We start from the raw sequence: 25765 nt of genomic DNA, 5'->3' as shown, positions 1-25765 counted from the left end.
TTCCATTTTATCCACCTTTATGCTCCCATCATTAACCATAGTTACTACTTTGCCATTTACACTAACCACCCATCTCTCTTTTGTTTTGATGGTGCTTCAGCAACCACCGCCAATCCTGCCTCTCCCATCTAATTCCGCGTTTGTAAAAGCAAGTCTTGCGATGTTCCTGGATTATTACGTGAAAAGATTTCTCTATATGTCAGGTTATCATTAGGATTAGGGCTAGGGGTGTGTTATGAATCTTTACTGAAATTGATCATCGTTGTTACACAATCGAAGTAATGTTTATTAGCACAAGTGTGGGTACTACAGAATTGACAAGTAACCGCGGTGATTAGACGTTAATGACAATGGCCTTAGGTTCGATAACGAATCCGCGGTCAACGGGATAGCAATTGTACTTTCCTCCAAAGTCTAAGTCGGATACTTTGTTAAAACACGTGAGGTATTCACTGATCGTAAAGATGTTATACTCGCTGATGAGATCGCACGAGAATGTTCCTTTCCGTCGCGGTGATGCCGCAGAGGAAAACTATGATGGGGTGCGTCTCAGGGCACGAGATCATCGGATTCGTCGAGGACAACCCTCGTTCGGAAAGTGAGGTAAATGGACGTTGCTGTTAATTGGTTAATTTCTATGTTGGTGGTTAGAGAAAGATGCTGGCCACCCTTGAGAAGAAGTTGCTAGCGGGAAGCGTCGTTCGTGAGAAAAGCAGATTTCCCGTATCTTCCCGTAGTAGGTGATAGATTTAAGGACTGTTAGGATAAAGACTGATTGTCCGTTTGAAGGACCTTAGTTAACTAAATACTAAAATTTATAGCGGGTCCTCAGGCTAGCTGAACATGTACTGTGGAGATGCATCGACATATGGTAATCATCTTGCCCGAAGAATAGGGTTTGTGTGTGGCGAGCCACGCGGCAGAGACCATTCGAATGTTTACTGTCCAGTGCCGCTACAACAATTTCTTTTAAGGAGAGCTATACAATTACTCTATACCTTTATTAGATAAAAACGTTCATACTGTGACTGCGGTTACGTTCGGCGACTAATTGTCACATCGAGCCCAAACTCATTATCGCAAATCTCGGACAATTATAATCGGTTTAATTTATAAAGACTACAGTATTGGGAATTTTCCAAAGAATTCAAAAGGGGAGGCCCGGTGTCCTTTCATCTCCGATATATTTAAATGCAAGAACATATCTTTTCTACCGTTCTTCCTCTCGCCCTCCATTTCCACCCTAGTCGCCATCGCTATTGCCCACTGTCGTCCTCCGTCTCATTAAGTTCATCACAACCTAACCGAACCTAAACCTAACTAAAAATCTGTATCTTTATTTTTTAAACATCTACAAATAAAATATCTATATTTTATATTTCCATATAAATATTATAGTTATTATATAATATATAATATATTATATATTAATATATAATTTATAAATTATTTATATTAATATATAAATAATATTTATATACAATATTATATATTATATATAATAATATATATATATAAATTATATATAAATATTATTTCGTTCCAATTCATTTTATTAAAGATTTGTTTTCATCCTTCTTGCTTTTTTCGAATGTTCCTATTTACTTATATCTAACTTATTTATCGTCATACATTATTGATAATGTATAATTGATAGAAAGCATACATCGATCAAGACTGGTGTTGGTGAATTGGTATCAGTGGAAACCATATTGATGAAATCTGCGTCGGCAATTTTAACGTAATCCAAAATTGAAGTTTCTTTTGTAATAATTAAATTTTTTAAAAATACATAAAGATTCTGAAATTTATACACGTATTTTAAATACTCCCAACAACACATTTTTCATATTTTTAAGTTGTCAAAAATTTTTTAGTGCAATTTAAAAGCTTGAATGTAAAATTAATATTTCTCGTGAATTTTCTTAGTAAGAAATATGTTTATACGTAGAACAAGTAAACAAAAAGTAATCGTAAAAAATATACTTGGTTACATTATTTCTTCATTTTTTTTATATTATTTTCTCATCATCGCTATTTCTGATAATTGAGAAATTAAAGTATAAATGAAGCAGAAAGCAAAAGATACGATATTAATGATATTTTGACATGTATTAAATTGAGAGAACGAAAAAAAAATGAGAAAATGCGAAATAAAATGTGAATAATACAGGAATAGTTGGAAAAAAACGATTTCTAATTAATTACACACTTTCTCCTTTTTAATACTATGCTCGTATATGCTCGTATATATACAGAGTGATTTATAAATGCATGTCAATACTTCAAGGAGGTAATGAAGAAACACAGGAAAATAAGTAAAAAACGTCCTATGGATATATTTATGTCTTACGTTCTTAGTTTTCGAGTAACGAATAATTAAAGAAAGTGTTAACAACGACTTCGCAAACCGATGGATAGGGTAAGATTGATCCATTATATAGCCACCATGATCTAAATCCACTTAGGTTTTTGTTTTTGGAGCCATTTAAAATCTTTTTTTTTTTTTTTTTTCGTGGAGGAAATCCGCACGGACACCCGCCGCCTCTAGGGGGAAAAGCGGCGTAGTAGTGTCGGACTCCAACCGACTAAAACCTCCACAATGACCGTCCCTATTGCGACCAAGGGGTGCCCGGGAACCGCTGCGGCGACACACCGGGCCCGGGCCATTTAAAATCTATTGTATATTCAACGCAAGTGAGCAATGTCCACGATCGACAAGAAAAAATACAAAATGGATTTGAAACTACTCGAAGAATATCTGGTATTCTTTCGAATGACTACGAAACTCATTATTAACCGTTTGAGTCCCAGGAGTTTTTGAAGAAACGGAGTCGAAAAATCCCGAACAGCGCGATAGCGCTTGTCTTAATCGATTGCGAAGAGAAACTAGCGGTGCAATACCGCTCGTCACATTTGTTATTTTTATGAAATACATCTATATTATTATATATGCGAACTATTAGTTTATAAATATTTCAAGTTTTGTTCAATAAAAATTATTGAGAAGATAACAATGAAATACAAAATACTGTCAGTCGTCCGTAGCGTTCAAATGTACTGGGACCTTTTGACACAAAAGCGCGATCCTACTGTTTGGGACTCAAACGGTTAAAAGATATGCAACAGCATGTGTTGAGGTAAGAGGTGGGCACTTCGAACATTTTCTTTAAATATCCATACTTCCAAACCTAAAGTATTTAGGGCATATATTCGTAAGACATTTTGTATTTATTTTCATGTGTCATTCAACCGTCGACTGCCGAAGCGCGAACACGTGTGTGTTTAGTACCTAGTGCAGTTCACAATACAAGTAACGACCCTCCGCCGAAAGTGAAATGAAACCAAACTAAAACAAGTGCTCTAAACTTAATAGTGAATAATCAGACTCTTCTAATCTCCAATCCGAATCATAGCCTCTCGACTAGTTATTTCAATTTGAATTAACTAGCTCGAAGATGACCCAAACATCTCAAACTAGCTCAATCGAACAAAGCTATAACCGCTTTATTCTCCCTCCTCCGTGGCAAAAGGACAAACTGTCCCACCTTCCAAACCACACAAATGATAACAAAAAACGCAAGCTAGACTCATCCAACGAAAATATAAATATCTCCACTTACAACAGATTCGAACTACTAGAATCTACACACGACTCTATGGATGTAATAGAAACATCACCAAGCCAACAAATGCAAAAAACTCCTCCTCCCCCACCAATCTTCATCGATGACGTCATCGATATACGAACAATGATCAAATCCATCGAGAAAGACATCAACAAAGAAGATTATCAACTAAAAATTAAAAACAATCAGGTTAAAATTCTGCCGACAAATCCAAACTCCTATGGAAAACTAACCAAGTTGCTAAAAACCCTGAACGCTAAATTCCACACTTATCAACTAAAACAAGAAAGACCCTTTCGAGTGGTACTACGCAACATTCACCACTCTGCTAACTTAGACGAACTGAAATACGAACTCCAAAATCTTGGCCATGAAGTCACCAATATCAGTAATATAAGACACAGAATCACAAAAATCCCACTATCTTTATTCTTTGTGGATTTAAAGCAAAAGCCAAACAACAAAGAAATATATAATATCAACCAATTAATGAACTCAATAATAAAATTCGAACCACCTTTTACAAAAAAAGAGATAGTTCAATGTAAAAGCTGCCAGAGATACGGCCACACGCAAAAATATTGCTGCGTCAAATGTGCAGGTCCTCATTCTACAGGCCAATGCACTATATCAGCAGAAACTCCTGCGGAATGTATCCACTGTTAAGGAGACCACCCTGCAAACTACAAAGACTGCTCAGCCCACAAGACCTTATATAACAACAAGTACCCCAAACCCAGAGTAAAGGACCACACGATTCCAACACCTAGCCCACAAAAACTATCTACTCCTTCAATCTCCTATGTTCAGGTAATTCAAGGAGTACAAAGCAGACCGATAATCCATAATGAACATTCCCATAATATTCCAGTCACAGTTCCCAGTCCACAAAGCACGAATAAGCTCGATAGGCTCGAAAAATTAATCGAACAACAATCAGAGCAATTTAAAAGCTTGCTATCACTGTCTACACTTCTTGTGAGCAAACTACACTGCGACGTAAAATAAAACGATTACACATAGCTCTTTGGAATGCCAACGATCTAGCTCAGCACAAATACGAACTCGAATTCTTCTTAAAACAACAAGAAATTGATGTAATGCTCATATCTGAAACCCACTTCACCGATAAAAATTACCTAAAAATAAATGGTTATTTATTTTTAGCCCATTTAAAAGCCCATGGCGGCACCGGAATTATCACTAAAACCAGCATAAAACATTATGAGCTTCCATCATTCCAGAAGGACTACCTCCAAGCTACAAACCTACGGATAAAAGATTGGCATCGTGCAATCAACACGTCAACAGTATACTGTCCTCCTAGACATTATATTTCCAAAGAAGACTTCGATAACTTCCTCGGAAACCTGGACAATAGATTCATATCTGGAGGCGATTATAACGCTAAACATACGCAATGGGGCAACAGAATTATCACAGTAAGAGGCAAAAATCTTTTGAATTGCGTAAACGCCAACAGACTAATGACATTATTCATGACCAACTCACAAATTGGCAGCTCTTTAGAGAAGTCTTCAATCGTTCAACATCAGCCTTAATACCTCTAACAACAAATGAAGATATAGATGCAGCCACGGAATATTTAAACACCAGCATAATAAACGCGATCCGTTCTTCCACCCCTACTAAGAGTTTTGTTAATAAACGTGAATACCCCCATTACTTAATAAAAAAAAAATCATAGAAAAACGCAGACTTAGAAGAGCATGGCAAAGTATTTTGGCAAAGTCATAAAACACCTGACGACAAGCGTAAGCTGAATAATGCAAATTAACTAAAATCCTTAAAAATGATAAAAACGAATGTTTTCAAAAATATCTTACTAATCTGTCTCTCACAGCTGACTCCAATTTCTCACGATAGAAGGCATCCAGGAAACTAACTCGTCCTCTGCAAATAATCCCTCCAATTCGTTGTCCGCAAGGAGGATGGGCGCGTAGCCCTATACAAAAAGCCAACTTGTTTGCAAGCTACTTAACTGATGTTTTCAAACCGTATTCCTCCACTATTGCAGCGGAAATAACTGAATACTTGCACTCACCCTTCCAGATGTCTTCTCCTATTGAGCCTTTCTCATGACTAGAAATCATAGAATTAATCCGTCGTCTAAATCCCAAAAAAGCATCGGAGCATGATCTGATAAGTAACAAAGCCATTAAGGAGCTTCCCATAAAAGGGATTGCTCTCATTAGTTCTATTTTTTATGCAATTCTCGGCCTTGAATACTATCCCACGTCTTGGAAAATATCATTGATTACTCTCATCCCCAAACCTGGAAAACCAATATGTGAAACCAGCTCTTATCGCCCAATTAGTCTTCTACCCACCTTGTCCAAACTATTCGAGAAGATGCTAATGATACGGCTCCTTCCACTCTTAGAGGATCTAAAAACACTGCCACATTACCAATTCGGTTTCCGAAGGCAACATTCCACGATAGTGCAAATTCATCGTTTAACTCACAAAATCACCCAAGACTTAGAAAAGAAAAAATATTATACTGCGGTATTTCTAGATATTCAACAGGCAATCGAAAAAGTATGGCACGAAGGACTATTGTTCAAACTAAAGAGAATCCTACCACACACCTACTACTTCATCCTAAAATCCTACCTAACCAATAGACAATTCATGGTAAAACACTTAGACGTTATAACCTCAACATTTCCAATAAAAGTTGGCATACCCCAAGGCAGTGTTCTCGGACTCCTGCTGTTCAACACCTACACTGCAGACTTATCAACTTCGACAGATATAACCACAGCGACATTTGCTGACGATACAACCTTATTAGCCTCGCACTCAGACCCGACAATTGCCTCCTCTACTCTCCAGCGAGATCTCGACTTTATAGAAGAGTGGTTCCACAAATGGCGCTTCAAAGACAAATCAAGAAAACAAATCCAGCCACATCACTTTCACGCTACGAAAACAAACTTGCTCACAGGTGACGATAAACAATTCCAGATAAAGAGTCAGTCAGATATCTGGGCATGACTCTGGACAGAAGATTGACATGGAAACGGCACATCGTAGGTAAATCCAAAGAACTGAAAACAAAACTAAAAAAATTCTACTGGCTCATTGGCAGACGCTCCAACTTAAATATGCAAAGTAAAATAATGCTATATAAAGCCATATTAAAACCTGTTTGGACCTATGGGATCCAACTATGGAAAACAGCGAGTAACTCCAACATAGAAATTCTCCAACAATTCCAGTCAAAGCTCTAAGATCCTTAATAGATGCACCTTGGTATGTTACCAACTAAACAATACATCACGACCTCAAGATACCCACAGTCAAAGAAGAACTATCCAAATTCAGCAATAGTTAACAACCACCAAAACCCTCTAATTACTAATTACTCGACACGTCGGAACAGATCTGCAGGCTAAAAAGACATTACACGTTAGACCTAAGCATTAGATTCAAATAGAATCGAACATACTATAAACACTTATTGATCATGTCATAGTACCACGCCAGATAAATTTACTTAAAATCCTCTAACGAGAATTGATTATAAATTAAACGCAAATATGAAAAAAGAAATTTTCATGCGTAGATTTACTCCTTGGAGTATTGACAAACATTTATGAATCAACCTCTATATATATTTATAACAGATATGAAAATAATTAATCCTTCTTTTTTTCATTTAATAGGATATTCAACTTTAACAAATGTAAAATGTTCATTCATGTTTTTTTAATAAATTTTATCAAAAATACGTTAAGGCAATATTGTCCACAAAGCACTCTCCTTAACTGTTCGTGTAAAATTTTATGCAAAATTGAATCGAACTTTTTCATCATCCCTATGCAGACAATCAAGATATGCTGATAAATACGATAGATGCTTTTCACATACGGTTACGGTGATACATTGTGGAATATTGGCATATTGTAGAATAAATTTAATATCCTTTTAGGTAAACGGCTTTCTGCATTCTACACTTCTCATTAGAAAAAGACAAAGACAATAAAAATATAATACTGCATATATAGAGCAGTACGTTCAAAGTATATTGAAGAACTAATTTGGACAAATCTTAAAAAATCAAGTTAAATGAGTTTTGAATTGATAATTTAAACATATAACATACTGTACACTGTTCTTCCAAAAAATTAAAAACTCCATTGACGAAAATCCTCATAAGTAAAAATAGGGATTAATTGTAAGAAAAGAAATAATAAAATACAGTTGTATAGATCTATAAAAAAAACATGTACAATGTACATATATAGAAAGATTCCATCTTATTTTTAGTTTTTCAGAATATACTATTTAATGGCATATAGTATTTGATGGCATAAACACATATGTATATTTCTACAAAATTTCACAAGTGCAAGCTAGTTCATCGATTCGTCAATTTGAAGATGAAGTAGTGATCGTGATATGGCAATAATAGTGATTGGTTCGAAGTACTTTTGTTTATGTAGTGTTACTTCTCAAGAAAAAGATACAGACTTTGTTATGTGTCTGACGGATATACACTGAAAATTGGTTAAAAACAAGCGAAAAGATATCGAAAATGGCATAATCTCGAGCCAACAGCTTTTTCTTCGAACAGTAAGTAAACGTGTAAAAAAAATATGAAGATTAATCTTGTTTCATGAAGAAAAATTGTTCATAATATAGAATAAATATTCATATATTCTTATGGATTTTTAAATTTGTAGTCAACGTGAGTACACAGAGATGGTGCTATTGTTTATATAAAAATAGATTAGTTATTTAAATTAATGATAATACTGAATAATATAGTATCAGAGAGGAAATAGTATAAAGTATAATTGTGTATGTTACAGAATATTTTACAAATTCAAATAAAGAGGTTATATTCTGGAACAAAGGAATTCCAATACACATATATAGGTACCTATTATCTATGTATGAGTTGATCATATTCAACAAATAATATAGTATAATATAATAGTAATGTAATAATTTAGTCTAATTTGGTTCACAATTTTCTTAATGTGAAATCTGATAAAATCAATAATAACTGAAGAAAAGATCAAAATTTGATAGCATGAATGATATTGACACTAATTGTAACTCAGGTTCTGATGGATAGCCACTCTCTACTTATTAAATGCTGCAAATTCATTATGTCCAGGATTCGTTGGATTATTTTCAATAAATTCCTATCTTCAGGAATTTTTCCTGAGACATGGAAATTATTTAAATGTATTATGTAAATCTATACCTAAAAATGATAATCTTACTTATGTTAAAAATTGTACACCTATTAGCATTCAAAATCATGTCTAAAATCTTGGAAAGATTGGCCACCCATAAATTATATTTTTTTTGTAATTATCAATCAACAATATGAACACTAACAAACGTTCGATTAAAACTAATTTGGTGGAGTACCATCAGTAGCTGGATCATATAGATAAAGGCACATAGGTCGATCCGATTTATACCGATTTTCGTAAAGCTTTCAATACCGCTAGCAGCTCAATTCTCATGACTAAATTACAATTACTTAATTAGGTACAATTACTTGGACATCTTTGGGAATCTACTCTCGCGATTTAGGAGCTTCATTAGGACTAGGATTCAAATAGTCAAATTTTATAACTCCTTTTCTAGAATTATCAAGATTAACTCTGGTATTTTCCAGGGTTCCCATCTAGCCCCATTTCTATTTAATTTATTTATAAGTGATATATCTGAAGTCCATAACTTTGTAAATCTTTTACCTTCTTTATACTGATGAATTAGAGATCTTCCGTAGCACCGATAATCCATCTTATATCTACTCTATTAGTTCAACAAGACCTATATATATGTATAGGTTCAAGGCTGGTATACAGCTAATAAATTATCCCACAATATAAATAAATGTTATATCATAAGATATACAAAAATGCAACATTGTTTTTTATTATTCTTTAAATGATCTAATTCTAAGCTCTCTTTATCCAATAAGAGATTTAGGTATTATTCTTTCCAAAAATTTAATTTTTCCTGAACACTACAAGTATGTTATTTCCCGCAGCTATATGTAACCTATACAGTTGTTCGGCTAGAGGTGTAAACAAATTTAAGGAGTAATTCTTGAAGCTAAAATAAGATAAAAATCAAGAATAAAAAAAGTTGTTTCTTCAGTTTTGTTTTTAGATATTGACAATTGAAAACTGGCCGAAATATCTCTATGTGCGAGAAAACCTCTTTACACGACCGAAAATAGGTCAGTCTAAACACCGGTGTGTACAGGGGTCCCCAATTCGTGCGATATATGGATAGCAGCTTATTTCGTACAAGTCGTAGAGAAGATTATGACATTTGAAGACGTAAACCATCCTGCGCGAAGTTTTGTAAGAAAAATCGTAGATTAGACATTATACTTGTCTACTCATTAAAATTCATAACAGCATTTCGAAAATCGACTTATGAAATTTTTAAGTAAAGAGAATTAATGTTTCCTTTAAACCATTGCTTCCATAAATAATTAATAAATAATGGAACATATAAACAACTTTTTCCAATTTTTTTACATCTGTAACCGAACACATTGTATATATCTATAGAACCGCTAAATTTTTCTATAATACAAGCATCGAATATATGTATGTACATATATGTATTTAAATACGTAATTTAGTCGAAATAAGATAATTTTCCATATTAATGATGATCAAATTTAATTTCAGAATTCAAGATCATTTCATGGGTCTTAGTATAGCAAATCGTTGAATTTGTTTTGACGTCAGGTACAACTCTGTGAAGTCCAAAATATATGCTGTCATTTAAAAAAGCCAAGATAATCTTGACTTTTTATCGGGAAAATTTTTTTGGAGCGGATCGAAAATCGACTAACGTTTGTTCGAAACATTTCATTGGCATTATCAGAAATGCCTAAAAAATGGTAGTTACTCTTAGAAAATGTACCCAGCACATATATTTCAAAATTTTAACATAAAAAATACAACATTGCGTTTAAAAATATAAAAGTAAATTAACTTTAAAATTGTTTAAGCATCTCCTCTATAAGACAAGTAAATACGTCCGTCTTTCTTATTAGCACACACATACAACTTTTATATATGCCAACTTTTCACAAGCCATATAATGTAGATGTTATTTGTTTTTGACATATCAAATTCAATAGTCTAATATATATTGCATAATGACAAAAAAAGATAGATTTGTACGAAAATATAGCTGCTAAAATGTGATCTGGTACATGTTATTGACTTTCATTGATTAAATGTTTAGTTACTGCATTAAATAAGCTTACAAATATTACTCGTCTCTTTAAGGAAATAGTCTATACTTTCAAGTGCTTTTGGCAATAGAATTGAAAAGTCGTCGACATACTATTAATAAAACAGTCTGCAACTAGTTAATAGATGACTGTTTTCTGGAAGATCATATATCGTTGTATGTATATCTTAATTTTATTAAATTACTGTATTAGTGGCTATTCATTACTTATTATTGTTCACATTAAAAATAGAATCTATTCTTAATATATTTTTAATTGAATTGAAAACAAATGAAACGACCTTCTAAATAATTTTTCATAGGATTAATATGGTAATATGTTGTAAATACTAACTACAATACTATATAATTTCCATAATTCGTATTTACATATTTAAAAACTGCGTGAACGAGACAGCATATCTTACTTAATTGCATGAATAACTTTAAGACTTGTTACATGTAAGTATATTATCTTACATAAATAACGACTAATACAATATATTTAATGTTTGATGTAATCATGATATATTTCTTAAATATAAAAAAATATTCATTTAATTATACTTTAAACCTGTTGCATAATTCCGGCATCCTGTAAAATAATATGAGTACTATTTTTTATTTTTATCAATTCATGAAACACAAAAGTTTGTACCTCTAAATGGCAAAGAAAATATTCTACAGTTTGCTTAGATCTGTATCTACACAGCAAAAATATAAAACCATTGAACGGACTATCAAATGTTCAATTGATGTTTTGATTAAGCGACATAACCATTTCGATTAATCGAATCAATCTTTCGAATTTACCTACGCATATGTACGCAAGTATAGTGTTGCGATATATTTTTAAGAAAAGAATAAGTGACCTTCATTAAGGATGTAACGTAATAGAAAATTTCGATGTAGAAAATATATTATTTATAAATATTTCTAAATATCTTTAAATCATTGGTAGAGTTAATGTGATGCGAAGAAGCACTACACGTGGTAATTTTATGCATAATATTCATGTTATGTACAACTATATATTTACATACATAATTAAAAAATAGATTGCCTTTGAATTTTTGTCATAGAAGCTGTTCCCAGAAAGAAACATGTGAACTTTAATATGCTTTAAAAAGATTCAAATACAGAAGTGAATAAGAGAAAGATAGATATTTATATAGGCCATTTTTATATATCAAGCATATCCTACATCGGTGAGACTACACGCTGCCTCTATGATGGTGCAAAACAAGATAAATGACATTTTAATATCCTTGCAAAAGTGGAAAGAAGAAATATATAAATTCGTGTATGTATGTATACATGTGATATATATACATACACGTGCGCACACTTGGATGTAAGAAGGTAGCAAACATAGGACGCTTAGAATATCTACAAAAACTAAAGACTAAGAAAAAAATTCACTTAGAAGTAATAAACATACCATAATATTACGTTTAAAAAATATATTTAAAGTGCATACCGAAGCAGTCTGGTTATATAATCTGGCCAATTATCTGGAAACATCACGAGAAAGAAGCCGACTGCTATAAAAATCATTCCTGCCAATTTCATCCCCATGAAATGGGCTCCGTATAAAAGAACATCCAATGCTGTAACACCATAATATTACATAATTATTGAGTAATTATAGATATTAGCTCAATTAATGTCTCATTTTTACCGTACCAGCAGATACAGGTACAGCGGTGATCAATCCTAGCGTAATGAACAGGTCGTAGGTCAGAGCAATACTGAAGTTACCAAGCATGTTTGCAACTATCGAATAAAAACAAAATGTAACCTTAATATCTATCTCAAGCTCTTATTTCTGATATATCCAGAATACCTCAATGTTAGAAAACATACCAATTCTTCGAATTATTATATAAAAGGATATGAATAATAATTTTTTAATAAACGATCGCGAAATAAGATTACTTGTGATCACTTAATCGGGATAGAACATGAGCTTCTTTTAAGTTTTGCGAAACCGTAGAGGCAATCATACTACATCGATTATGAGTGAAACAAAGAATTAATATTTATGATAATTTATCTATGAAACAAGTTCAGTATCTTGCAGCGCTTTTGCAAATCGTATTTCTTATAAATAAACCTATATATCGTGATCAACATGAGTTTAAGTACCGCGAATGCACGTTTTTTAGAGATATTTATCTATAATATTCATATATGAAGGACTAAAAATAACTGTTTAAACAGAGACTTTTAAACATGTATGAATCTTTATAAACGTTTCATGTACTTTGGTTCTAAAACATATAAAAAATATATTATTAGGATCTTATTTTTCTAACATTTTATTTTCGAACATTTACAACTTTGGAATCGTCCTTTTCAAAGTTAATGTGAAACATTTCTTATAATAATCGCAGATCAGTTAACACCTTTCTTAAACATATTTTTAACATAAATAATTAAACATTTTAACATAATTAAATAATTAAATTCGAACATTTAGATCTGTGAAACGTATTTCAAAATTTTCATTGGCTACAAAATCTTCTTGAATGGTCATACTTAAAACGTTTAATGACTCATATTAATTACATTTATTTGCAAATGAATCACATATAAAAGATAATCCAAAAAATATACTAATATATTAGTAAGACGCAAGTGAATTTTGCGGATGGAGCGATCGCAGTGCGTGTGTGAAATTTGTATAAACATTGTTTATATGAGCTATTAGTTATTAATTATTTCTGGAAGCAAAGGATTAGAGGAAATTCTAATGAGAGACAGCTGTCGATATGCTGTAATGAATTTTAATGAGTAGACAGGTATAATGTTTAATCTACGATTTTTCTTAGAAAACGTCGTGCAGGATGGTCTACGCCTTCAAATGTCATAATTTTCTGTACGACTTGCACGAAGTAAATCGCTACTCATAATATCCCTGTGCACACCGGTGCTTAGACTGACCCATTTTCAGTTGTGTAAGGAGCTTTGCTCGCACACGGGGACATTTTGGCTAAATTTTAATTGTCAATAACAAAAAACAAAACTGAAAACACAATTTTTTTATTCTTGATTTTCATCTTAATGTAGCTTCAAGAGTTAAATTTTTTTACACCTGTAGCCGAAAATAATATATATATGTCGGGTTAACGTTAAGGCTTGAATTATGGGCGTGTAACGAATCTTCGCCTGCGTTGTTCATCGTTGTTGTACAATCGAGATGGCGTTTATTATCACAGATATAGATAGTACAAAATCGACAAGTGGTCGCGGTAACTAGACGCTAATGACAATGACCTTAGGTTCGATATGAGGAATCCACCGTCCACGGGCTAACTCTTTGTTAAACTCAGAATATATTTTGAAGCACAAAGTAACGTTCGCTGTGACGCTCGGTACATACACTGCACTTAAAGACGATGTGTAACTCTTCAAGGAGATTGCAAGAAAAAATGAATGATGAAAACTTTCCTCTCCTTCCGATCGCGTTCGTTTTGTTGAATATTGGCCGGGGATACCAACAAGATTGCAGCCGCCGTTGCTAGGCAGACCCGCGTAGCTGCGACATTGTTCCTGCTCGGGGTTTGATTGTTAACACAACGTGTGTCTCATAATATTGGCACTTCTCTGTTAGGTGGAACGTTCATCCCGTGACCGTGGCTACGCTCGGCGACCGGTTGTCACCTCGAGCCTAAGCTCATTGTCTCAAGTTTCGAATGACTGTGTCTGGGTTATTTCGTAAATGCTACAGTATTGAGGTTTTTTTCCAAATAATTCCAACGGGGGCCCCGTTGTCCTTCTGTCTCCGACATATATATATATATATATATATATATATATATATATATATATATATATATATATATTTACAATAACATAAGATAGGTTAGTTTAAGTATAGATAAAGAACTATAGAATAAGAACGATGGTGTAAAAACAGATCTTTTGTATTCTCCAAGGAAAAGCAATAAAGCATTACTATTTATACTGTTTAATACTATATTACTATACTATTTAAGTTTCTCCTTAACAGCTGTTTTCTTTTACCAAATTCGAAATACAAGATATAACCTATCCCAGTTGCATGATATACCCTGTATAATTACTGTATTTTGCTTTGTAAAGATAAAATGTAATGCTCAATCAGCGGCGAAATTTAAACAAATGTTCGCAAGTATGTAAAAATATTTAAATTGCAAAATTATAAAAGGTTTATTTTATTATGATACGAAGAATTCATATAATCGAACCTATATCTTGATTTGGTGGTGTATTCTGGATAGAAGTTTAAGATTAATTAGTAAAGATACTAACCTAAGTGCAAAATGCTTGCTGAAAGTAATGCCGTCCATGGCAATCGTCCCCAGTGTATGCTTTCTGCTCCCGAAAAGTAAAGAGCCAAACAAATTGGCCATAACAACGCCGCATTACACAACCCAATAAGAGAAAAGAATAAAGACATTTGACCAAATGTTGTTTCTCCTATGACTTTCTTAAACAGCACCTAGTTTAACATTATATTTCCTTCCTCATATGTTCCACCGAATAATTTTCAGCGTTTGTTTAAAATATATATTGTCAAATTATAAATTAGATGTAACTGATATTGTTCAAAATCATCGATCTCTTAGTATTAATCTTTACCTTGTAAACTGCCGAACCAGCTGCTGCCGATGTTGCCAGAACAACGCCGCCTAAAGTTGGACTTCCAGTAATACCATCCATGTACGCTAAAAGTGCAATTCCAGTATTGCATAAAATCACTGCTACTATCTGTAATATTCATAATTGTCACATAACAATTTCATCAACAGTGTTAGTTTTATTAGGCAATTAATAGTTATAGATTGCAGACAGTTTCTATGAAAAACATCTACTAACCCTTACTCCAACAAATTGCTCATGAAGGATCACCCATGATAACAAATATACACAAGATACGTTGGTTGCAAAAAGTGCCATTACATCGGTAGCTAGTAGTATCCTGAGCGAATAAATATACATATAGTTTGTAACTACCCAGAGACCACAAAAAAGACTACATCTGATCAAAAAACGACCACCGGTAAATCCTTTGTCGCGGAAACCTCGTAAACTCTCTGCAATTATTTCAGATGGACTATTACATTTGATTCTTGCAGATTGGCAAAGGAAGTAAACTGGGAAGTAAAGAATTTCCCAATTCGTACAAAACCAGGTTGTGAAGAATGGAGCATTGTATGAAGCTGTCTGAAAAGATATAGATAAAAATTTCATGGTAACGTCGTATCGAAAAAATTAGTTACAATAATTCCTAAATTGCTAGAAAATGAATGCGAAACCAATATTTGTATACTATAATTATCATTTTATTCATACTTTACTCAAATATTATGTATTGCAATTCACAAACATTTTCCGTCAATTTATAATATGGTACAAAATGATAACCCACTCAACATTTTTGTTTACTTCTGAATACTCGTAGATCTATACAGGAAAATATACTCGTACATTTTACGTACGTACAGTAGTAACATATGTAGATATAAATTCTATATCAGATCGGATAAACAACCAAATATATATATAGATTTAATTGATGAGCAATTGAAAAAACATGCTATTCGCATTATACCAAAAAAAAAAAGTTGAATTTTTAGCAGGACATTGTATCCACAAAGACTGTACAAAATTATTTTTGTTCAGAGAATATAAAAACTCTGGATTCGCTCGTCAGGTTACCAAATCTGAATATTTTTTTTTTTTATTTGGATGTATTGTACAATCAATTCTCATTGAGAGTCATAAGAAAATTATTTTGACGTGGTACTATAACGCGAATAATAAGTGATTATCGTATGTTTGATTCTAGCTGAATCTAATGTTTAAATCCAGAGGGTAATGTCTTTTTAGCCTACGGATCAGATCCGTCGTGTCAAGTAATTGAATAACTAGTGGGTTTTGGTGGTTGTTGATTCTTACGTTATATCCATTACTGAATTTGGATATTTCTTCTTTAACTGTAAGTATCTTAAGATCGTGATGTATTATTTCGTTAGTGACATACCAAGGTGCATCTATTAAGGATCTTGGAGTTTTTAATTGAAATCGTTAAAGAATTTCTAAGGTATGTAAATATGAAACCGGAATTTTTATATAGAAAATACACGTTTATTGTATGAAAATGATTAAAAATATTTTATTCGGAGTATTGCCCATCGCTAGCTATACAGTTTTCCCACCTGTCTGGCAATTGGTGGATGCTACGCCAAAAAAACTGTCTCTCTTTTGAGGCAAACCAGTCATCGAGCCATTTTCGTACATTTTCGTAAGAAGTGAAGTGCTGGTCAAAAAATGCGTGTCCCATCGATGCAAATAAATAGTAATCGGACGGAGTCAAATCTGGTGAGTAAGCCGCGTGCGAAAGTATTTCCCAACTGAACGCTTCAATCGTTTCCTTGACCGGTTTTGCTGTATGCGATGGTGCATTATTATGGGGCAAAATTACTTTGCGTTGCCTTTTTTGATATTCTGGTCGTTTCTCACGCAAAGCTTGATTCAAATCGATCATTTGTTGTCGGTAGCGCTCAGTATTAACGGTTTTTAACAGCTCATAATAGATCACACCCTTCTGATTCCACCAAACACACAGCATTGTCTTCCGTCCATAGCGATTTGGTCTTGTAGTCGATGTCGGTGGTTCGCCTGGAGCTACCCATGATCTTTTACGCTTAGGATTCTCAAAATATATCCACTTTTCATCGCCAGTCACAATTCGATGGAGAAATAACTTTCTTCTCTCTCTGGCGAGCAGTATTTCGCAAGTGGTTTTTCGGTTTTCCTGTTGTCTTTCAGTCAGTTCATGTGGAACCCATTTTCCCACCTTCTGGATCTTTCCCATAGCTTTCAAACGTATGGAAACGGCTTCTCATGTCACGTTTAATTAATCAGCGAGTTGTTGTTGCGTTTGAGCGTCATCCTCATCCAACAATGCTTGCAATTCGCTGTCTTAAAACATTTTCGGTGGTCTTCCACGTCCTTCGTTCCTCACGTCAAAATTGCCACTTCTGAATTTTTTAAACCACTCAAAGCACTGTGATTTACCAAGAGCATGCTCACCGTAAGCTTCGACAAGCATTCGATGCGATTCTGCAGCAGTTTTCTTCAAATGGTAACAGAAAATCAATGCTGTCCGCAAATCGTAGTTTCCAGGCACAAAATTCGACATGTTCAACGCTATTACAAACTATGCTGTTGTATGAAACTTGTATTGTTGTAAGTCGAAAATGTTTGTGAGATGTCAACAAAGACTTTTGGCATCAATGACTCAGTTTAGTGATAGATTATCAGCTAGGGCCATCTATAAGCAAATTCCGATTTCATACTTACAGACCTGTTGGAATTATTCGCTGTTCCCCATAGTTGGATCCCACAGATCCAAACAAGTTTAAATATGGCTTTATATAACATTATTTTACTCTGTACGCTTAAGTTGGAACCAATGAGCCAGTAAAATGTTTTTAATTTTCATTTAAGTTGCTTAGATTTATCTAAGATGTGCCGTTTCCGTGTCAATCTTCTGTCCAGAATCATGCCCAGATACCTGACTGAATCTTTGTTTGGAATTGGGACATTATTTATGGTCACCTGTGGGCAAGATTGTTTTCGCAGCGTCAAGGTTATATGACTGGATTTATTTTCATTTATTTTGAAGCACCATTTGTGAAACCACTTTTCCATAGAGTCGAGACCTCGTTGGAGAGTTGAGGAGGTAATTATCGGGTCTAAGTGGAATGAAGTGATGAGTGCAATCCCTTTTACGGGAAGCTCTTTAATAGCTTTACTACTTATCAGACCATGCACCGATGCTTTCCTGGGATTTAGACGTTGGATTAATTCCTTAACTTCTAGAGATAAGAAAGGCTCAATAGGAGGAGACATCTGGAAGGGTGAGTGCAAGTATTCAGTTATTTCCGCTGCAATAGTGGAGGAATACGGTTTGAAAACATCAGTTAAGTAGCTTGCAAACAAGTTGGCTTTTTGTATAGGGCTACGCGCCCATCCTCCTTGCGGACAACGAATTGGAGGGATTATTTGCAGAGGACGAGTTAGTTTCCTGAATGCCTTCCATAGTGAGTAGTTGGAGTCAGCTGTGAGAGACAGATTAGTAAGATATTTTTGAAAACATTCGTTTTTATCATTTTTAAGGATTTTAGTTAATTTGCATTATTCAGCTTACGCTTGTCGTCAGGTGTTTTATGACTTTGCCAAAATACTTTGCCATGCTCTTCTAAGTCTGCGTTTTTCTATGATTTTTTTTTATTAAGTAATGGGGGTATTCATTTTATTAACAAAACTCTTAGTAGGGGTGGAAGAACGGATCGCGTTTATTATGCTGGTGTTTAAATATTCCGTGGCTGCATCTATATCTTCATTTGTTGTTAGAGGTATTAAGGCTGATGTTGAACGATTGAAGACTTCTCTAAAGAGCTGCCAATTTGTGAGTTGGTCATGAATAATGTCATTAGTCTGTTGGCGTTTACGCAATTCAAAAGATTTTTGCCTCTTACTGTGATAATTCTGTTGCCTCATTGCGTATGTTTAGCGTTATAATCGCCTCCAGATATGAATCTATTGTCCAGGTCTCCGAGGAAGTTATCGAAGTCTTCTTTGGAAATATAATGTCTAGGAGGACAGTATACTGTTGACGTGTTGATTGCACGATGCCAATCTTCTATCCGTAGGTTTGTAGCTTGGAGGTAGTCCTTCTGGAATGATGGAAGCTCATAATGTTTTATGCTGGTTTTAGTGATAATTCCGGTGCCGCCATTATTATTTTTTAACATTTGTGTTTGTTGTTATTTTTCTTTTTTTGCTGGGAGTTACAACCTTCCAGCTTTCATTCTGGTGTGATAGATCGATGTTGGTGTTATTCCTCTCGTCATTCATTTGTGTAGTTTCCATTTCTGTTTCATTCATAACTTAGCAATCGTGATCTTCGTTTGTTGGTTGGTTTGGGTTTGTTATATATACAGCTCTGTTTATAGCGTATGTTTCGCCGTTGTTTAATATCTTGATTGGTGGCACCCGTTGTATTGCCTTGCTTTCCCCACTTGTCGCACTTGCGGGGGCACTGTTTTGCACGTCCGATTTCGACGGAGAGTCGTCACTTGTTGTGAACTTCACTGGGCACTAGGCACACGTCTATACTCTTCGGCAGTCGAAAGGAAACTGAGTTACTTTATGGCCATGATTTAAGAGTTCAAACTTCAATTCATTTAAGTTAATTGAGTGGTGGATGTTGATAAGTGCAACACGAAAAGATTTTTCTTGTTTCAATTGATATGTGTGGAAATTTGCGTTCAGGGTTTTTAGTAACTTTTTTAGTTTTCTGTAGGAGTCTGGATTAGCCGGCAAAATTTTCACCTGATTATTTTTTAATTTAAGTTTGTAATCCTCTTTGTTAACATCTTTCTCGATAGACTTTATTTGAATGTCGATGACATCATCGGAGGAGGATCTTTTTGCATATGTTGATTTGTTGATGTTTCAACTACGTCCATAGAATCCTCCGTAGTTTCTAATATTACGAATCTGTTGTAAGTGGTAACATGGCTTGCTGACGATTCGTTCCAACTAGTGTTTACATTTTTTTCAACTGTATCTAGCTTACGTATTTTGCTGTTGTTTGTGTGATTTAAAAGATGGGACAGATTATCCTTTTGCCACGGAGGAGGTAGAACAGTACGGTTATAGTTTTCCTCATGAGAGCCTGATCGAATTACTTGGGCCATCTTCGAGCTAGTTAATTCAAATTGAAATAACTAGTCGAGAGCCTATGATTTGGATTAAAGATTATAAGTGTCGGATTTTCCACGAGTAAGTTTAGTACATACTTGGTTTATTTCTGTTTCAATTCATTTTAAACGGAAGATGGTCACTTATTGTATTGTAAACTTCACTGAGCACTAGACACACGTCTGCACGTTTCGGCAGTCGACGACAGAATGAAAATCTAAATATAATAGAAAATGTGTGGGCAGATTTAGCCAGATGTAGTTATGGAGAAAGAAAGCAGTATAGGGGCTCATGACCGTAAAGAAAATTCCAGGGTTTAAGCGCATATGTTGGCCGCATAGCCTGCGAAACGACGTCCGAGGCCAGGACATCATAGAAGAATGAACCCTGAAGAAATCTTTCTCTTCCAAGGACCCTGACACATATAAAAAAGGAAACGTGGAAAAGCTTCGACCGTTTGCGGAGAGACGCGATCGCAAAGAGGCGCGCCAACGAGAGTCGTAAATTCCCGTTACGATTTGCTAATCGACGCCACGAAATGATCGATCCCCTATTTCAGTTAGGATAATAGAGATGGTTGAATTGATACTAATACTTCATTAATAAATTAAAATATGCACTTTATTTCTAACAACTTCAAATATGACAAGTTTGCGAATGTATCGCGTGTACAAAGATTTGTGATCGCAAATTAAGATGTTGACGAGTCAAAAAAAGTAAAGCAATTCAAACTTCTGTGACGATGGTGCCTCGGAAGAAAACTGGTGTGTCTAAGGGCAGGAGATAAGTGGATTCGTTTTTTTTTTCTTTTTAATTTATTTTGGTTTTTTACAATTTGTCCTGAAGGACATTTGGTAAAGTGTTATATCTTATTGGTAAAAAAAAATAAAATAAAAATAAATATAGCATGTGAGTGGCTACCCCCAGCGGGGTGCCATCTTCGTGCTTGCTAGGTTATATCTTTTGTGTTGTGGATTCGTTGATGACAATTTTTTGTTAGGAAACGGACATCTTTACTAATTGGCTAAGCTACAAGATTGGTAAGTGTGCTAGCCGCCCCTGAAAGAAAATTGCTAGTGGGAAGCATCATACGTAAGAAAAACCAGATTTCCCGTACTTTCCCCGGATTAAACAATAAATTTAGAACGTTCGTCGCCCAGCGTGATTCAGCTAAGTTTCCTGCGGGGCCCAAATCCGACCGCCGATACGCAGAACGTAAATAGAGCGACAAGCAGGAATTCATCGTTTATCGCCTTCGATTCATTATTTATCGCCTTCAATTCATTGTTTATCCCCTTCGATTCATTGTTTATCGCCTTCGATTCATTATAAAGAAAAGATTATTTATTTCTGAAATGAAGAAAACGATAAGCTATCCAGCTAGAGTATTCCGATGGATCTCATGGCAGATATCTCAGATCTTTCATTTAGTCGAGAAGCATACTTGTGAGACGTACATCAGTGATTTTTTCATCCTCAAAATGTTCAGTAAACAGCGTGAAAATATATTTGAAAGTGAGGAGAGTAGTGATAACGGAGTCTAACTATTTTTCGAAGTGCCCAAAATCACCCCAAATGTGTTTGGAATGTTTTAACGAATACCATACGATATAGGATAATGTAATATATTATCCAGAATATAAATTAATAAAAAGTATGGTATAATGTGTTTTTAATATTTTTATGTTGTATATCCTATGTATAATATCGTATATTTAATTAATTAACTCGCATAAGAAGAGCGTCACCATCATTTGGTGACGGGGCCCCCACGGAAGTATACCCGTCGCATAGATATGTGCGACGTGACGACGAACGTATTAAGGAATACTTCAAATTAAAAAGATATTTGTTTGGTCTGAAGGACCTTAACTAGAAAACTGTAGAGATGTATAGTGGGTACTTAAGCTTATTGAGTGTATGCAATAAAGATTTTTAGACATCTGACAGCCATCTTGTTCGAGGGAAAGAGTACGCTTTGTGTAGCAGGCCACGGGACGTGACACTCTGACACTAAGATCACTTCGTTCAGTTCAGTCTGTCAGTTCAGTTCGATCAGTATCGACATCGCATGAGCTCGACGTGCGTCAGGTTACGTAATCCGACCTAAAACCACGCGCACTAGTCATCTAAATGAACATTGTTGAAGTTAAACACCGAGTGCTTTAATAACACCCTACACGTCCTCCACCTCAAATTGGTGACTCCGACGTGATCAGAAGTGAGAAGAGGTGCACGTGAACGCGACGTGTTTCCGCGAAACAAGAGTCTTGAAAATGATAGCACCAACGGGGCTAAGCAAGCGACGAATATGAACGACAGCGTAGATGCGGTGAGTACATCGCTCCGTATACCGCAGTTCTTGATGCTGAAATCACAGTTCGAGACTGCCCGCATTACCAGCGACAAGACAAAATTCCACACCACCGCCGCGAATCTTACCGAACGGTATATACAGCTAGTCCAGGACATACTTTTCGACTTACCGGAAACAGGACGGTACGAACACTTGAAAAGGGAACTCATTAGAAGACTCTGACTCAAACAGTATAAGAGTGCGGAGGTTGCTCGAGAACGAAGAAATAGGAGGACGCCGTCTCAGTTCTACAGGGACTTGAAGAAGCTAGCACCCCATCAGTCTCGGAAGACCTCGTTCTCCTTGATCACCTCGATCATCTACGTTCGGCGAATAGTTGTCGCCTCGAGCCCAAGCTCATTATCGCCAATCTCGGACAATTATAATCGGGTTAATTTATGAAGATTTAAGGATTGGGAATTTTCCAAGGAATTCCAAAGTTATCCTTTCATCTCCGACAGATATAAAAAGGGAAATTTGGAAAAGCTCAAAGTTCGTTCAGTTCAGTCAGTCAATTCAGTTCGATCAGTATCGACATCGCGTGAACTCGACGTGCGTCACGTTACGTCCTACGTTTTCTTTTTTTTTTTTTCTTTTTTTTTTCACTTGGAGAAATCCTCATGGACACTCCGCCGCTATGGGCAACAGCAAAGCAATGTCGGACTCTTACCAACTAAAACTCCACGATGGCCTGCGCGTATGATAAGAATGCTCCGTGGTCTCATTCTTTGCAAATTACTATCGGTGCATTCCCCGCGTCCCCTTAATCGAGCCGATCCTAATGTATTGGCACCAGTAAAGGCCATTGCCCCTGACGTCATCCCCCTGCTAGTCGCGTCCCGTTGAGGGCGGTGGTGGAGCGGCCCTGGGTCGCCTGACCGCCATTCCCCTCCATCGCGTTATCGTACAAGGGTGAGAGTTTCTCTTTCTCTCCCTTTCTGCTCGTTCCTTTGCGAGTATAACTCGCTCACAGAAGAGGCGGACAGCCTCGTATTTCTGCAACTCACTCAGCATCGCTTCTATAATCACCGAGGAGGTCAGCCCGACGGTTTCGCCCGCCATGCTTATGCTCAGACCAGGCGGAAGAGTCCCTCGCCTGTTCTTGTCGGAGAACCAAATGGCCTCCGACTTCGCAGCGGAGACCTTCAGGCCCAGTCCACGTACAGCGTGATTCGCGCGGACCATTGCGACTTCGCCGATGCGCAACGTCTTGTGCCATCTACGACCTCCGACCAGGACCAGAGTGTCGTTCACGTAGCACACCATGGCCGCGCCTGGAGGCAGCGGGCAGCGCAGTACCTCGTCGTACGCGATGATACACAAGATCGGTCCCAAAACCGAGCCCTTTTTTTTTTTTTTTTTTTTTAACGTGGGGAAATCCTCATGGACACCCGACCTCCGCAAGTAAGGGCCGGGTAGTATCGGACTCTTACCGACTAAAACTACCACGTGGCTGCTTGACGCGCAAGAAGGAGGCCCCAAGGTTCTCATTCATTGAAAGTCCTCCTGAAAGACCTCCCTCTCCCGTCCTCCCTCCTGGTCACGGAGAGGCTTCTTTATTATGACTCCCGGGGCAGCCATCCCCGGGTTTCATGGTCATTTAACTTGACCCGTGGGGGAGATGGCGGTCTCCCACCGTTGCGTCCCGGATTTCTTTCCCTCTGCACCCTGGCTGGGTGGCCGGCGTTTATCCTTTCCCTTTCTGCCCGCACCTTTATGAGCATTACCTGCTCACAAAAGCAGCGGACAGCTTCGTACTCCGACCGGCTCCGCAACATCGCTTCCACTGTTCCTGTTGGGGACAGGTCTCCTCCAATTTTGGTCTCTAATGTGTGCCTCAACATAGCCCATGCTGGGCAATGTTGCAGGGTGTGTTGAGCCGTATCCTCCGCTTCCCCACAGTGGTGACAGATGTTGATCACCTCCCTTTGGATCCTCAGCAGGAACTACCCGAACACTCCGTGTCCGGTTAGTACCTGGGTAAGCCTGTAGGTCAGCGGGACACCCCGCACTTCTTTCCACCTGTCCCAAACAGGCAAGACCGCGTCTACCGCACGGTGGGATATCCTCTCTGCTTCCTCTTCTAGTAGGGACCGCCATCTTCCCCACGTTTCATCTTCAACCATAGTTCTTATGTCCTGAACGTCCTCGTTTCCATCCCTGGCTCTTTTATTCTCATAGATCTTTTGGAGAGCCAGGGCTTGCAGCGCATATGGAGGGGATGCCGCCAAGACGGTAGCGGACGCATATGATACCGTCCTGTATCCTCTTGCTACCCTCAGAGCAGTAGATCTCTGAATCGTCCGTAGGAGGGCCTGGCTTCGCTTGCTCACGGCCAGATCCCTCGCCCAGATAGGCGCTCCGTACATGACTCTAGCTCTAACCACCCCATCGTACAACCTTCGCACCCCTGTGCCGGCACCTCCGATGTTCGGGAGGATACCGCAGAGGGCGTTGGCTACGGCTGTCACCTTCGGGGCGAGGTCTTCGAAATGAGGCTCGAAGGTCCATTGATCGTCGATATACCTCATTCGGTCACCTACTTTCACCTCTACCCCGTCAACGTTGACCCAAAACCGAGCCCTGCGGAACGCCGTACGTAGTTCGACTTAAAACGACGTACACTAAATAAACACTGTTGAAATTAAACACCGAGTGTTTCAAAACACCCTACACGTCCTCCACCTCAGTAATTTGAGACAGTAGAAAAACTAAAATCAAAAAATTGTTGAAGAATAGTGTAATATTCCACAAAAAGAATTAAAAA

General features: G+C 36.4%; 1 protein-coding gene and 1 long non-coding RNA gene across 5 annotated transcripts in view; both read right to left on the bottom strand.

Moving 5' to 3' along the window:
• Positions 1-25765, bottom strand: part of LOC132907338 (solute carrier family 35 member F3) — a 51058-nt gene that overhangs the window by 10284 nt on the left and 15009 nt on the right. For 3 of the 4 annotated variants that reach the window (XM_060960341.1, XM_060960342.1, XM_060960343.1), the window contains exons 5-9: positions 15744-16091; positions 15507-15635; positions 15177-15366; positions 12567-12656; positions 12361-12490 (exon numbers count right to left, since the gene is read on the bottom strand). In XM_060960341.1, coding sequence (XP_060816324.1) covers positions 12361-12490; positions 12567-12656; positions 15177-15366; positions 15507-15635; positions 15744-16091 — 887 coding nt within the window. Of the gene's footprint in view, positions 1-11025; positions 11476-12360; positions 12491-12566; positions 12657-15176; positions 15367-15506; positions 15636-15743; positions 16092-25765 lie in introns of those variants that run through there. The other variant, XM_060960344.1, reaches the window with a different exon arrangement.
• Positions 2677-3245, bottom strand: LOC132907343 (uncharacterized). Its single transcript, XR_009658153.1, has 3 exons — positions 3223-3245; positions 2782-3067; positions 2677-2749 (listed from the first exon to the last, which is right to left on the bottom strand). It is a non-coding gene; the product is annotated as an uncharacterized LOC132907343 (long non-coding RNA).

This window comes from Bombus pascuorum, chromosome 5, assembly GCF_905332965.1.
Source record: "Bombus pascuorum chromosome 5, iyBomPasc1.1, whole genome shotgun sequence".
NCBI lineage: Eukaryota > Metazoa > Arthropoda > Insecta > Hymenoptera > Apidae > Bombus > Bombus pascuorum.
This window is presented reverse-complemented; position numbering and strand designations above follow the sequence as displayed.